At 38.7% G+C, this 15,736-nt stretch overlaps 2 protein-coding genes across 9 annotated transcripts in view; both read right to left on the minus strand.

Moving 5' to 3' along the window:
* Positions 1–993: 993 nt before the first annotated feature.
* On the minus strand, positions 994–12,669 carry osmr (oncostatin M receptor). 4 transcript variants are annotated; one of them, XM_037778833.1, is made up of 17 exons: positions 12,536–12,669; positions 12,311–12,462; positions 11,985–12,138; positions 11,261–11,536; positions 11,022–11,151; positions 7,904–8,052; positions 7,115–7,248; positions 6,862–7,003; positions 6,352–6,437; positions 5,990–6,197; positions 5,000–5,188; positions 4,802–4,903; positions 4,120–4,287; positions 3,847–3,999; positions 2,682–2,763; positions 2,516–2,588; positions 994–1,531 (listed from the first exon to the last, which is right to left on the minus strand). In XM_037778833.1, the coding sequence occupies exons 1-17, from the start codon at positions 12,621–12,623 to the stop codon at positions 1,127–1,129; spliced, it is 2,691 nt and encodes an 896-aa protein (XP_037634761.1). In that variant the 5' UTR covers positions 12,624–12,669; the 3' UTR covers positions 994–1,126. The 4 variants fall into 4 exon arrangements, with proteins under 4 accessions (XP_037634761.1, XP_037634759.1, XP_037634760.1 ...); XM_037778831.1 differs by having other exon boundaries at positions 4,802–4,906; XM_037778832.1 differs by having other exon boundaries at positions 12,311–12,465; positions 12,536–12,668.
* Positions 12,670–12,780: 111 nt separating this feature from the next.
* LOC119493198 (rho guanine nucleotide exchange factor 28-like) overlaps positions 12,781–15,736 on the minus strand; it is a 48,434-nt gene continuing 45,478 nt past the window's right edge. For all 5 annotated transcript variants that reach the window (XM_037778345.1, XM_037778344.1, XM_037778343.1 and 2 more), the window contains 2 exons: positions 15,241–15,619; positions 12,781–13,891 (listed from right to left, as the gene is read on the minus strand). In XM_037778345.1, coding sequence (XP_037634273.1) covers positions 13,701–13,891; positions 15,241–15,619 — 570 coding nt within the window. In that variant the 3' untranslated portion in view covers positions 12,781–13,700. The remainder of the gene's footprint in view (positions 13,892–15,240; positions 15,620–15,736) is intronic.

A 15,736-nucleotide genomic window follows, 5' to 3' on the forward strand; every position in this document is an offset into this window, starting at 1 on the left:
TTGTTTTTTTAAACATTGCTAATATGTACTGTAAACTTATGTTAGTCAGTAAATAATAGAGTAGAAAAATCAGTGCAAACTTTCAACCGTTTGTTATAAAGTCACCTGTCCAACAGATGGAGATGGAAACTGTCAAAATCAACAATATCAGTGCATTGTTTTTATTCAAGCCTTGATTTCTTCCTAAAGCAAAACCAAAATCGTACTCGCACACAGCGGTGTTATTCTTGGATAAAAGTTATGTTAATCCTGCTATAAACCGGTTCAGTGTGTTTCTTGAAGCTGCACTTGTAAGAACAATTACACACTCAGATCCTCAGGTGTGTTTGAAATGACTAAAACAATAATCTGGCTTTCAAAAATCAGATTTCTTTTGGCACCTGGAATATGAAATTAAAAGTTGAGAAAGAGTCACATGTTCAGCTTCCTCATCAGTGCTACCAGTTGCTTCCTGTAGATAAAATCTCTAGTTGCATCACACTTTAAAACTCCCTCTAGAGTACCTGCTGTGTGTTTTCTGCTCTACATACTATATGTATATCATATATGCATATAGTATGTTCACATGTGGCATAAATACAAAAGCTTCATGTATATTAAGCTGCAGATTGACATTGTGTCTAAAGAACAAAGCATCTATTTACAGTATTTACACTCTTGAAAACATATGACAGAGTTTTGGGTTTTCCGCGGCCTGTACTACGAAGCGAGTTCAACATACCCAGAGTATCTTCTCATTATCTGGCTTAACTAACCCTAACAAACGCGATCCTACGAGATGGTTATCAACTCGGTAAATCAACCCAGGGTTTCTCAATCTGGTTATGAGCGCGTTCACATGAAAGGGGCGGTGTTTGCAGCATTTGACCAATCACAAACATGGACAAGTCTACTGTCAGCAGAGCGGCACATTGTACAAAGGAAGATCAAACTATAGCTTAATATTAGCTCTTATTGGTCAGTAGGCGGTTCTTTTCTTTTCCATGCGGAGCAGGTTAGCTGTTCAGCATGAGTTACCATGGCGATCTACCCCGGTAAGAAGTGAACCATCGAACCCAGGGATAACCCTGAAGTTACCTCGCTAACCCCAAATCCTGCTTCATAGTACAGACCTCTGGTCTTTGACTTATAAAATATCATTGGAGATATAACCATATATAACACTAAATGGTTCCTGCAGACTCTCGGAAGGTTCAGAGCTTGATTTGATTTCAGAGACTTGTTGTGCCTCGGACAAATCCTCCTTCACGGTGTGCAAATAAGTCTTGTTAGTGATGCACGTTACTTGTTGAAGGGCCGGTCTGTCCCAGAACACTGTGACTGACTGTGGACAGTAGTCTGACTGGAGCAGCGGTACACAGGAGGGTGACGAGGCTGAAGGAGCGGACTGGGAACCAGGAGAGGGCAGTATGCTCAGGGGTTCAGGATCTCTCAGTTTGGTCGTTTCAGCCAGAGGAGGTTTGATGTTCAGGATCTCAATGTCACAGCTGATGCACTCCTCTACCTTCTGAGCCTGCAGCCTCTCACCAGTCTGTACAAACACATAGGGGGGATTATAATGATGTAGGCACATGAGTTTAGGTAATAGAAGCAGGTCCATATAGAACGGTGTTTGTGCTTGAGTGCGGCAGGTATATCGGCCCAGAAGTGGATCTACTTTGCTATGCAGTTCGCTACAACAGGGATTTACAGGTGACGACTTTCTCTGTTTGATTTCAGTCTCATTCAAAGACAAATAAAATTATTTCTGTTGGACAGATGTTTCTTGGGGGTCGTGGTCGTTGCCCTAGGTACATTTTTTTCTGTGTTTCACAAATTTCTACAACGGAGGCGGTGAGTAAAATGTTATCATGACTTCATAATGGACCAAAAATATGTGAATAACAAATAAATAAACAAGACAAATACTGAATTTTGCTTTGAAATATTGCTCTTAAAACCTCTTTTGTTATTTTACTTATTTTGAAAGCTGATTGATGAGTTGCTTTCTGATGGTTTATTTGAATTCATCTGCAAAACACTAACCAGGAAATTCAGTTACTAATTTGCTTATTTGGTATCTCTGTGAGTGAAAGAAGCCAATTATTGATATAAAAAATGCAAATACTGAACCACCTGAATATATAGAATCACTTTCAACAAGTGTTTATGAAATCTAAACTCGGAAAAAAGAGTTTGGAAAATTTGTGTTTGGTGGATTATTATTAAATAATTTTGCTGAAATAGTTTAATATTTCACTGCTCTCCAAAATGTAGGGCTTTCCTCGACCAAAGAAATTCTTAGTCGACTAACACTCATCGTAATCGATTAGTTGAATTTATCGATGGATCTGTTAAACTTCGCCACAAAGATCACACAAAAGCACCACTTTAAATCTTTTGTTTTCCAGAGATGTGCTCTGAAGTTTCTGGGGAATAAGTCATTCAACATTTTGTTGTTTCAAAAAAAAAAAAAAAAAAGATGTGTTGTTGTCTCCTCTCTATGTATGATTTGACTATTTTGGTTTGTCTGTACCTCGTGCAGGAAGCTGTCCAACTCAGGAGGTTTGATGTTCATACCAGCAGGATAAGCAAATATCTTCTTCAGCCTGGAAGAGAAACAGAACAACAAAAGAAGATGGAAGTGAGAAAGAGGCTCCAGGCGAATGTCTAAGTGAAGATTTAAAGATGAAGTTACTCACATTTTTCTTTGAGGCCACACGAAAATGATGCAGCCCAGCAGTGTCAAGATGGGAGGCAGTATCTTAGCCAGGTGAGCAGAGTCTACCAGAGGAGACAGAAGACGAGCAGTTTACACCATCAACCAGTGAAATCCGAGGACGTGTGCTGGAATCTGAGAACTTTTAAAAGTGTTAATTAAGATTAATAGAGTGGTGGAGGAATGAGTCCTAAAACCCAGAAATGAGTTTGCATTTTAACACTTCCCATTCCCTCGTCTGGAAGTCTTTTTGAATGGGTTTTTAGTTAAATGCCTGAAAAAAGGTCTGTGGTTAACACAAGCTTAAGAGATTTTAATGTTTTATTCTACGACATAAAATACGTCAGTAAATATCCCACTTGTGAATTTTGAAGGCTTTATGCGTCCTTAATAAAGGCGGTTGCTAACAAGTGGCTAAATGAGACTATTAAACGTCATCACGCCGACTCGTCCACCTTTACAGCCTTGTTGTGTATACTCACGCTCATGCGACCATGGTGTAGTTCGTTCAAAGTCTAACTTTAGCTTTTTACTTCTGCCGATTTCATTCACACTTTAAAAATCCTAAACGTTTCTCTGTATTATTAATTTTTTTTTCATTATTTTTTTTTATTTTATTCTATTCTTTTTTTTTGTTTGCTTATTTATTCTTTTTTTTTATTTCAATTTTGAATGCTTATGTTGTTTTCTCTAGTGTACTTATTGTGTTTGTCTCTCAGCTCAACTACTTAAAAATTGGTTTATAAACTATTGTAATTACGAACTGTAAATTGCATATAAGAAAACCTCGAAAAAAAGGGAAAAAAATAAAGTATAAAAAAAAGAAAAGTAGAGTAAAGCAATAAAATGATGGATGAAGACTTTAAAAATAAATAAATAAATGAATAAATAAAAATCTTAAAAGTGGTGTTCATTTGTGAAGATTATCTTGCTGAACAAAACGTGTAAGTATCATAAACATTTATTTGCCACAGATCTTATTTTCTGCAATAATCCAAAATCCAATGGAAAAATCCCACTGGCTTTTTGTCGAGGGAACCAGGGTGATGCGGTGATGCTAACTTTCCGGTTGGACTACACAAATATGTCATCCCTGCAGAGCTAAATTGTTGTGTCTCTATGATTGCACTGAATGTGATGGAGCTCACGGTGGGTTCTCGTCCTGATGGTGATGTTGGATGGTTGTCCTGGTCCCTCCTTAGTGAGAGCGCTCACAGAGAAAGCATACTCTCTGTTCTGCTGCAGACCGTTTATGGTCACAGACTTCCTCCGAGGGTCTGCCACCGACACGTTGAACAGATCTAGATGCACACAAGATTATAAATGCATTGTTTCAGGTTTTTCTGCATATTTTGTTTTTGAACACAGAAAAAGATCAACATCAAGCATTAGTAACACTGGAAGCTTTCCTCTGCACCTACTTGCAGCATGACCTGGCAGCGTACCGGACCCTACTTCCTGTGCTGTTACCAGGTAACCAGTGATGAATGCCGGATGAGCCAGATCTTCCTCATTGTAACTCCATTCCAGTGTCACAGATGATGAAGTACTCTGAACAGGTTCAACCAGACTCGGGGACTGTACAGATTCTGAGGATAAGGTGTTTTTTAGGAAGGAAGAGGGAATCAATTAGAATTAAAAGAGCAAGAATGGAACATCCCCAACTATTTTAAACTACAGAGACTTTCTAATCAGACACCTGCAGTGTTAAACTGATGTCAGAATCTGCTGCAAAAGCTTTGATTTGATCGCTTTGTGGTTATTTTTTTTATAAAATGAAAACTGGTCGTCAGTCAACAGGAATATAATTTGCATATCTTCTACCTCCTCTCTGCATATCTAAAACAGGAAAGATGGTGTCTTGTGTTTAGATAACATCTGGAGGATGTCACACCTTATTAAATGTTTAATATTTATCACCCTCATCTCTTCTGCAGTATGTCTCCCTGTCCTGTTTGTTTGCTCTGAAACACACATTAAACCTCTCTACTAAACCAGCAAAACATCTGATTAACCTCTTAGAGAAATACTCTTGTCAGATGCACATAAATACAACAACACACACATTTCCAGTACAACTCTTTAATCAGTAATAACACTCACTGAGCTCTTGTGAGTATCCAGTCTGTACCTCCACTAGTCTGTGTCCGTCATCTGTGCAGCCATAGATATTAAATGTGTACCTGAAACCTGCTTTGAAATTTCCTGCAAAATAAAAAGGTGAAGACAATGAACGTCAAAATAGGAAGAACTTAAAGGTGCATTTTCAGTGTCCACTAAAGGAAAAAAACAACAACTTACTAGCAGGTAGGAACAATGTGTTGTTTCCCTCCGGCACCTTCAGCCATCGCAGAGTACAGGGCACTGTGTTTCCCAGAATGCACCACTCCACAGTATAGCCACAGGTGGCAGCGTCCTGATTGTCCCAGGACAGATTAAAACCAGCAGCTGTGCTGTTGCTGCTCAACCGCTTCTTCACTGGGAGGATTTCTGGATAGAGACACAAATTTCAGATGGACTGTGGTGTTGCACCAGAAAAGTATTAGTGACGGTAAGTTAAAAAAACAAAAAAAAAACAGAATAAACAAATATATTAGCTAGAGAACACTTTATTACTGTCCAAAATCGCATACGATCATCCAATATGTGTACTATCGTTCCACATACTTTGGTGTGAATAAACAGTAGTGTGTATCTTTTCAGACACACTGAGCAGTATTTTCCGTCGTCACTTCCTGAGAGCCTCCTTGCCGGTTGGAGACGCGTAACCATGGTAACCCGTGCCAACCTCATGTGACCGAATGAGGATTTGTGAGAATCAAAGTCTGAACTAATTTAAAGTATATATTACGCCTAGCAAAGTGAAATCTTATAGACTTCACTTACACTTAAATTGAAGCGTTATTGATGTTACAGAGCTGTCCGTCAACATCTGTTTATGACCGTTGTGATCACTACTGCATTGCATTGTGGGATATTTATGTGTCCAGCGTTGTATACTGTAATATTTCACTGGAAATAGAATGCAATTCATGTATTATTGGTTTCACAAACTACAAAATCTCACATACCGTTTAGCATGTTAGTATGGAATTTCAGATGCAACCTTTGTTAATGCAGTAGCTGACAGGAAGTAGACTTGGACCAAAGCTGTTGCCCTAGCAACATAATGGCAATGAAAAGGTCTATACTGTATAAACAAAAAAATCAGCTAAAGAACACTTGCAGAGTGAAAACCTCAAAACCAACACTGAACAGAGAATCTCAGCTGAGTCCACGTGCGTTGCTCACCTCCATCGTCACTCTGTGGGACGGTGATGTGAGCAGAGAAGATGGAACCGGTGTGGAGAACAGCCTGAACGGTGAAGTCACACTGTCCCAGATTGATGGAAACCTCCGCCTGTGTCTGTCCACTATCCTTCCACTCGGTCCAGTTTTGACCTTCTTGCGACCACTGAACTTCGTAGCGTTGGATGTTCACTACTGAGCCAGGAACATGCTGAGAATAAAGGTGGTCATGAAAGTTGTGAAAAGTTAATGTTGTGGTGACAAACAGTATATTCCCTTAATTAACCAGACAACGAGTTTGTGTGATTTTACGCCAGTATTTGTGCCAAAATAAAACATTTGTAGGAAAAAAGACATCGTCTCACTGGAATCCACAATAGAGTCACTTGACGAATGTTCAGGTCGGACAGCTGCTTTATTCTCCTCCATACATCCAAGGTCACCAACGGATCTGAGGAGATAACATCAAGGTTATTTGTTCAAGGCATCACAGGCATGCATGGAAGATCATTCAATACCAGTATACTCATATGTACAAAGACTAGTACTACCAGTAGTTTATAGCCTCGCCTTGAAACAACTTTATGATGTGTAGGACTCTTATTCTTGCCTGCTTAAAATGCTCTCTGAAAAATTAAGAAAAGGAATTGGAGGAAGAAAATTAACTTTCCTTGTGTTTGTGTGGGCAAAGTTGGATATCATGCAACCATGATGTCTTGAGTTAAAAATGTTTAAGGGTAATTTATTGCCTGATTTACTAAAAAGGCCTGAAATAGAATTACATTTTTGGTCTTAACTTGGTCTGAGCATGGTCTTCCTGACGTCACCCTTGTATACACTATATTATCCAGGTAATAGACACCGTTTGTACTCACAGGTTGTGAAGGTTATGGGCTGTGTCCTATCTCCCCAGAGCCTGCGATTGGCGGAGCAGCGTACCCTCGTAGAGTAGCGGGTGTTGGGAAACAGATGCTCCAGTTGGACTTTGCAGAGACCGCTCACACTATTGCAGTTCAGCTGTTATAAACACAAAGACAGAAGGTAAAAAAAAAAAAAAAAAAAGGCACTAAAATGTCCAACTTTCAATTCTGCAGCATGAATATGTTAGTTAAACCGGATTAAACTCACCTCGGTGATGCTGTATGGGTCTGTAGTGACCTGACAGAGGAGGTTCAGTTGGGTCAGGTTCCCCTGTACGATCCAGGACACAGTGGTGTGCTTCACCCCTGGGCTCACTCTGTCTACCTCCACCACAGGAAGCACTAACGGAAACACACACACATGAAACCCACACATAAGTTTATCTTCATGTGGTTGTGTGCATACTTGCCAACCCTCACAATTTTCCCAGGAGACGTTTTTCATTACCCTCTCCCGGTGTCCTCCAGGGGTCACAATTCTCCCGCATATATCTCAATTTATGACAAATTCTCTTTTTCATTATCTGTTTCTGGCACTGAACAGCGTGTATAAGCTCTACAACTCTAAAAAGTCTAGAGTTGTCAGCCGCTCGGTCAACAATACATCTACACTCGCACAGCCGCTCGCACCTCGTCCTCCTCCGCGAGTGAGAAACGGAGAGTACTAAGAGAAATAAATACAAAAATACAATAAATTTCAGATGTCATGGAAAGAAGAATTCCTGTTTCTTATGGATAATATTAGAAAAGGGGCTTGCATTTTGTCAAATCTGCACAGTCAGTGTACTTATTTTGTTATTTTCATTCTGTAAAGATCACCACAGAGCAGGAAGCAAAGTCTCTAAAACTCACATTCCCTCAAGGTTGGCAAGTATGAACAACATGATGACTACAGCAGTATTATTGTGATGTTGCTTGAGTATTTATACCTTTATATAAAGAGTATAGCAACAACATATACTGTATATTCTGTTTAGATGTTTGTGTGACCTCTGACCTCTGTCAGAGATGTTGAAGCTGTAGCTCTCCGTCTCCTCTCCCAACTGGTCCTTCACCACCACACTGATGTTGTATTCCTCCAACTGTGGGACGGCCGGGAAAGTACAAGACGACGGCGTGCAGTTGATGGGAGCCTGGTCTGAGTTCCTGTGTTTTCAACAACAATGAAGGGAAAGGGAAAAGACTGTTTTGGGATTTGCTTAATAAAAAAACAAAACTTCTCTGCCCTGTAAGTTAGAGTCAAGCTGAGAAATATCTCAAGGTTATTGCTGATGCGGAAAGTTGAATCGCTACAGGTCGTCCGATTACAACTGCTACATTCACTGTATTTCTTTATTAATTCTTTAATTTTTTTTGTGCATTAAGTGACAGCCCCCTCATTTGCATTATGAGGTAAAAATGTATAAAGAAATACTTTTTCCATGTGTCATTTCACATTATTACACATAACTTAATTTCTGAATGTATTTGTTTTGGTTTCTTTGTATGTATGGATTACTTTGGTTGTTACCAACATCTGGTGAAAATTGCATGTCAATAGAACCTTTGGAAATATATTTACTGAGAAAAATGGTGACGTGTTCAATACTTATTTTACCCGCTGTAAATAAGTTTGGATAAATAAATAAGGGGTGAAATGCAAAGGGGGGAAATTGTGCATACATAAATAAATAAATACATATATTTTAAAATACATATAAAAGAAAATAATTGCAAAAATAAATAAAATAACAAAAAAATAATTAATTAATTAATTTAAAAAATATATATTTTTTAAAATTAAAATAAATAAAAGGGAAAATTAAGTGTGTAAAAAAATAAAGAAATTAATAGAAATAAATAAAAAAGAAGCAAATCAAAACAGAAATATCAATTTCACACATTGATCAATCAATTTATGGCTACATTTACTTTTAATATTATTTTTGCTGCATTTAATGACATATTTATGTATCTATTTATCGAGTCATTTCTTTATTTATTTATTAATTTATTCTTTATTTTGGCAGGTTCCGTCATCCATATCAAAACGCTTCAAACCCGTAGTCCACTTCTTATAATATACATGTCTACAGGATATTTAACCACAGCAAATAATTGCACACGTTATAGATGAACAGTTAATTAACAGTAGGTATTATATTTAACTCCAATCTTACCTGCACACCAAGCCTTATTTAGTAACACCTGCACAGCTGCTTGCCTCACCCTATAGGCGTGACAGTAACGTGTGCATCATGACAATTAACTGCATCTTTGCCCATAAATTCCCCATGCATTTTGTTTAAAACTTCCAAAATGGTAGTTAACCCTCTTAAACAGTTCTCTATACAATATCCAGTGCGTTAATATAGCAGCAAACAACTAACCCTATTTGCTATGTAAAGATATAACGTTAGCTAGCTGTGTTGAGGGCCATGCGTAGGCAATAGAAATGCTCCAAATCTTCCATTTAGCACCAAATTAAACTCTATTTCTAACAGAAAGAACAGAAAGACCATTTATTACTCACTTTTCTTAGACTGCACACCAACAAATCCATCAACTGAAGTCCCAATGCCAAGCTAATGAAGCTGTCTGGTTACTTTTCTCTGGCTGTCCATAACTCTCTTAATTGGCAATAATTAGAGCTGCACATGATTGGTGGAACAAACGTCAATCAATGAACCAACCAATCAGAGCCATAGAACTGAAATATGTCCCGCCTACTCATCCGGTGGTCTTTTTTAAACAGTGAAAAAAAGTTTTATGTTATAACAATAAATTATGACGTTTTAACATGAAAAAATTCAAGTTATAGCAAGATAAATAGTATATTGTTACAACAAGAAAAGTTTCTTGTTATAAAGTGATAAGTTTGCATGTGGTAATAATGTGGAAAAATATTGTTATACTATGAAAAACTGATGTAGTCCACTTTGAAGAGCGTGGAAGCAGCTCCAAATTAATTAAATATACATTTTATATTTCAAACCTCGTATTAATAATAAATAAATAAATCTCTGTGCCTGTCTGCACATTGGGTCCAATCATGAGGATGGACAGTAGGAGCATTGGCCTAATTATGATTTATTTACTATTTAAAGTGGTAATCTGAAAGATTTTCATTTAAATAAATGTCTGTTGAGTCGTTACACTGTAAAAAAACAACAACAGTTTTTTACAGTTTTTTTCAAGAAATTTTAAATTTTTTGTCTGTATTTCAAAATGACAGAAAAAAATTTAAAAATGACATGTTTCATTTGTGATTTATATGTAAATGGTCTTAGATTTACAGTATATTTTGTAATCACATCGTAATTATCTGTATTTAATCTTTTCATGATCATTTTTAAAGATAATTATTCAGTTTTTTAGAGGTTTATTCTAACAATTCTATTCTATTTTAACAATTAATTTATGTTAGATAAAAGGATTTCATGGAATTCTAAAAGTATTTCTTGTAAAAATACAGGTTTTTTTTGCAAAACGTCTGAGAGTTAATGTAAATTTGGGCTTTTGCAACGTAAAATGACATTTCATTTGTGATTTATATGTAAATGGTCTTAGATTTACGGTGTATGACTATTCTAACAATAAATATATGTTAAAAGTAAAATATTTCTTGTAATATTACAGTCATAAAGGCTAATTATATAAAGATAATTACTGTTTTTTTTACAGTTTATTTATGTTAATTAACGGACAGTATTTTTCCGCTTTTTTAACAGACATTTTCTGGCGCCTCTGCTGCCGGAACAATTCCGTTATTTTAAACTTATTTTTTTTTACAGTGTATCTATCACCAAAGGAGGTAACACGGTGGTGATAGAGCCCACTGATGAAAGTACTGCAATATTTATATATTTGCAGTATTATGAAATGGGTGTCTGGGGTGGCATTCCCTGAAATTTTACACACACATATACACAGAAATATAATTTTTCTATTTTATTTCTGCAATCAACCCAGACTGAAATCTTAAAGATTGCCACTTTAACATAGCAGATTAACATAGAAATGTGTTGCTCGATCTGAGCCCCAACATTTGAGTTTGTACACAGTGTCAAAAAGGAGAGCTGGGAGAAAAAATGTGCAAAAAAGAATGAATGTTTGGGTTTTATGTGTGCACTTACTCTATGTGGAGAGTGTGTGTTTGCTTGTTGCGATCATTTGGGTCTCGTTTTCTGCCTGAATCCCAGTTGCAAATGACATTTATCATGTCTGAGGTCACACACCTGAGGTTTCTGGGCTTCTGGGGAGGAACTACAGCGCATATATACATATAATTATATGCATAATAATAATGTATAATAATAATAATATTTAAAAGATGTCAAGAATGTATATAAAACTATTAATAATTCAAACTTACAACTGATGTAGTTCCAGGCATAACTGATTAAGCCTGTTGCATTACTGCAAAAGAGTGAGAGACGTTTAATGAGTGCTACTGGGATGGTCAGGTTAGGTACAGAGATAGCCTTGACTCCGGCTCCAACGCTGATAAGAGGATATTCGCGGTTATTCAAGATCATGCTGGTGATATTGATGGTGACTCCTCTGGGGGGAACACAGCAGAACATGGCACTAGTGTGCTCTCTCAGCACGCGCTGGAAGGGGAAGATCTTGGTCTTATTTTCTTGGACTCCTAAAGGTTACAGAGGAGAGTTATGGTCATCAGTGTGTACAATCAAGGGTGCTGTATCTATAATCTCTTGTATGTTCTAGGGTCACTAAACTCTCAACAAGATTTTGGACTGAAGAGTGAGTGAAAAACATCATGTATCATTAAAGCAAAAACAGAAAAAACAAAAGTGTTACATCCAAGTCTGTTATGGCCAGGTTTCGAGTAGGATGTGCATTACAACAGACGTTTGCAATGACAGTAACAGTTGAGAAACACTGATATAAAGATTGGTGGAAGGGAAGTTAAAAGAGTGGAGGGGCCTCCCTCTCGCTAAGAGAACAGAAAGTATCACTTATTGGATGTCATGATCTTATCAGTGTACAGTGCACACAAGAAACTGGCCTGTTTTCTACGAATTTGGTTTAGTTTTTCTTACTGACATTTAAGAACCAGAGTAGCATCATCTCACCATAGTTGGTCTTCCAGTCGCTCCAGGGACTCGGGACAGACTGATTATAGAAATGTCGTATCCTGACTGAGTGGTCGACACACTCCAGAGGCACATCAGAGGTCCACGTCCATGTGTAATTATTCAAATCCACAGAATATAAACTTAGATTTCTCTAGAATGAGAAAAACAGGAAAGAATTGTACATTAATTTTGTGATTATCCATAATATCACGACATTAAATGCTGCTAAAAGAAGGATAATACCATAAAATAGATAGAGAAGAGATAGAGAGCCTTTAAACAGCATGCAACCCAGACAACAAATCTTACAGTAGGCTACTCACATTGTAAATAACGATGTGGTTTTCAGCGCGGCCAATCTGGATCTCATAAATGTCACCCACTAAGCTGTGGTTTACCAGCCACCTCACCAAGAGGCTTTGCTTGTCGCTGATAGCCTGCAGATGACTGATGCTCGGCCTTGACGGCTGCCAAACTGCTGCACAACATATGCAAAGTTAAAGGACACACTGTGAGGAGATGAGAGAATTTAAATAAAACAAACTCACCAGTGTCAAAGGAGCATCCACTGTGATCCTCAGACAATATTAGATACAACCCAAGCAGGTTAATCAAGGAGATTCTGAAACGTATCATCCTCTCAATACAGAAACAGTCAAAGCAAAACAAGTGAGATACCGGCCGTTCACAGTCACACACTGACTGGAAGTCCCAGCAGTCAATGCTTAATGACAGTCTGCCTACAATATTGCGTAACGATGTAACGTCAGAGCCAATGAGAGGAGTGTAAATGTCAAACTGATGTTGCTTTAATGTGTTTCACGCAAAGCAAAATACACTAAAAACAAGATGTTTGCCACAATAGCTTTATACACATCGCAATATCAATATGGCACAACACAATTCTGATTACAGAGATTATTACAAGAGAACACATATCAAACAAAAATATTATTAATGTTGACAGTGCATGAAGCAATTTACACACAATAAATTATCAGAAAAGGAGATGAACAGAAAACACACTTTACAGAAATCACTTACAGTATCAGACAGCAAGATTTTTGGCACTTAAGTGAGAAAAATAATAATAATAGGAATATAATTTCCTCCTCCAACAGTGTGCATAGGTAGCCTTTCCATAAAACTATACATATATTTAATATTTATACAATAATGTCAGTATACTTTGATGTCTTTTAGATGCTCACAATCCCTTATAAATATCATCAAAGATCACATGGAGAAATAATAGCACTCTATACATAGTTTGGGGACGGGACCGATTGGCTTCTCAAATATCTCCATTTTCTTCTAAGTGCTCATCAATACTTCTGTCCTGATATCCTGGAGCTTTAGGTCCCAGTGTTCGAGGTACAAATGCACCTCTCGGCCATCAAACAAGTGCAACGGATACTAAAAAGAATCATAGTAGAAGTGAAAACACGGGTATCAAAGCAGATTTACAAAGAATTTGTTTGCAAAAGGCACAATGGTTTCATGATGCAGGATGAGAACGATTAACGGCCGTCACATACACTGATAAAGGCACATATTTCTGGGTAGACTTCCTCCCTGCAACGATCTGATTATTCAGGTTTTTCAAAATGAAAACAAACGGACACATTATACACGAAAGCATACAAGCAACAGATATTATCGGTCCAGTTCTATGTCGGGCAGCTTGCATTGCTCGTTTCTCTCCGAAGGGTCTCAGAGATAGACAATGTTCTCCTCGCCTCCCTCCTCTCCGTTCTGTCCTTCAAGAGAGAGGTAGGCCTGCGGATGGAGGAGGGGGGCGAGAGAGGGAGACGAGGAGTAGCCCTCCTCATAAAGTCTGTGACCGGTGACCTCTGACCTCCAGGGACCCAGGGATCGTCTGTCCAACGGCGGGCTGAAGTCTGCTAGAAGGAGAACAACAGAAAAAGGTACAGTGTGTAAGATTTGGCGGTATCTAGTGGTGTGGTTGCAGATTGTAACCAACAGAGTACCCCTCTGCTCACTCCTCCCTTTCTGAGACTGCGGTAACGTTAAGCCATCCATACCATAATAACACTATTTTAGGGGCAACTGGAGTCAGATGGCGGCTGGTGGTACCACGGTTTTGCACTCTACGGCTCACGTTACCGCAGTTTCACAAGCGTGTCGGAGAACTGCGGTGGCTTTCAGGTAACGTAAAAATGTGAAAGCCTCTCTCTAGAGCCAGTGTTTTGGTTTTGAGCAACATAGCGGACATATTTGCCAAACTTGAGACCCCCACTCTAATTTTTCTGAATTTTTTCTGAATTTTTTTGTCAGAGACTTTGTTTCCTGCATTGTGGTGACATTTAAAGAATGAAAATAACAAAATAATAAGTACACTGCAATGGCATCTTATGTTTAATAGGCGTACTTTTAATTCTCAGGAAAGAAAACTGAATAATTTGCCCCTCTGGCGTGAATTTGTGTTAATCTCTGGCATAAACTAATAGGCTATTCATCCGTTTTCATTCCTTCATTCATTTTTTGCCCTTGCTTGAGTATTTCTTTCTCTTAGTACTTTCCACTTCCCTCTTCTTCTCTCACTCACTGAAGTCCTCACTGAAGTCCTATGTCCTTTCAGACGCAACGGCACCACTGCGCTCTGAAACCCATTATTTCTAATGGCAAGCGCCGCGCCACGACGGCTTTTCGCTGCATCGAACAAAGCCCAACTTTTCGTGCTGAACGCTGTGTATCAAGCATCTCTTCCAGCAGGAAATTACATTTTGGTGTCGCTCTATTGTCGTCCGGGTGGAAACAGTAGGGCTTATAGATGCTGTACAATGCCAGAAACAGGTTGAGAGAACGAAAAGGAAAAAAATGTTTGAAAATTTGTCATAAATTTGGAAAAATACAGGAGAATTATGATCCTGGGAGGAAACCGGGAGAGGGCAATGAAAAACGTGAGTCTGTTGATGGTGGACTCCATGAAGAGGAGCCGCTCCCTATGTAGATATGAAGGATTCATTCTAAGTTAACGAAAACACAATGATTCTTAGTTTCAGGTGATTATACACTAAAGAAAACATAGTTATGAATATTATATTCCATTTCTGCTAATAGATCCCACAAAATGTTACACACTTTTCCTTTAATTAGAAGATCATATTTTGGAGGAAGATTTGAGTTTTTGAGCTGAGCTGAAACTAACTGTTACTAACAGTACAGTATGCTATATGGGGGGGTTTACAAATGGCTGCATGTCTTTGGGAAGGAATATGAGCACACTTACTGTTGTTGGTCATTGGTGGCGGTGCGGTGACCCTGCTGCTGAAGGGGTGGATGGAGTCATTCAGAGGCCGGGAGCAGCCGTGGTTGTTGCTGTAGTTTGGGTACGTCAGACCATCCGGAGGCTGTTTGTTGTGTGCCTGGCTCAGCAGGGTGTTGAGGCTGTTGTAGAGGCTGGCGCTGAGGCCGAGGTTCGCGGTGTAGCTGGAGCTGTTCAGAGGGCTGTCGTGGTTCTTCCTCGGCACAGAGAGCAGACGCTGGTGCTGGTTGTTGATGGCGGGCTGGTGGAGGTGGTTCTGTTGGAGGGAGGCGAGTACAGCCGCCTCGTTCTCGTACACCGAACAGTTACCATCCAGGCTGCCTGAGCGGCTGTGGCTGGGCACCTAGGACATTCAAACCAAAGAAAGCAGAGGTGAAATGGTTTGCTTAACAGTGTTTTTATTTTTGCTTTTTGATTCCTCAGATCCACTCGTTGCCCCCTCTCATGACTGCACTTTGAC

Source organism: Sebastes umbrosus, chromosome 8, assembly GCF_015220745.1.
Source record: "Sebastes umbrosus isolate fSebUmb1 chromosome 8, fSebUmb1.pri, whole genome shotgun sequence".
Lineage (NCBI taxonomy): Eukaryota > Metazoa > Chordata > Actinopteri > Perciformes > Sebastidae > Sebastes > Sebastes umbrosus.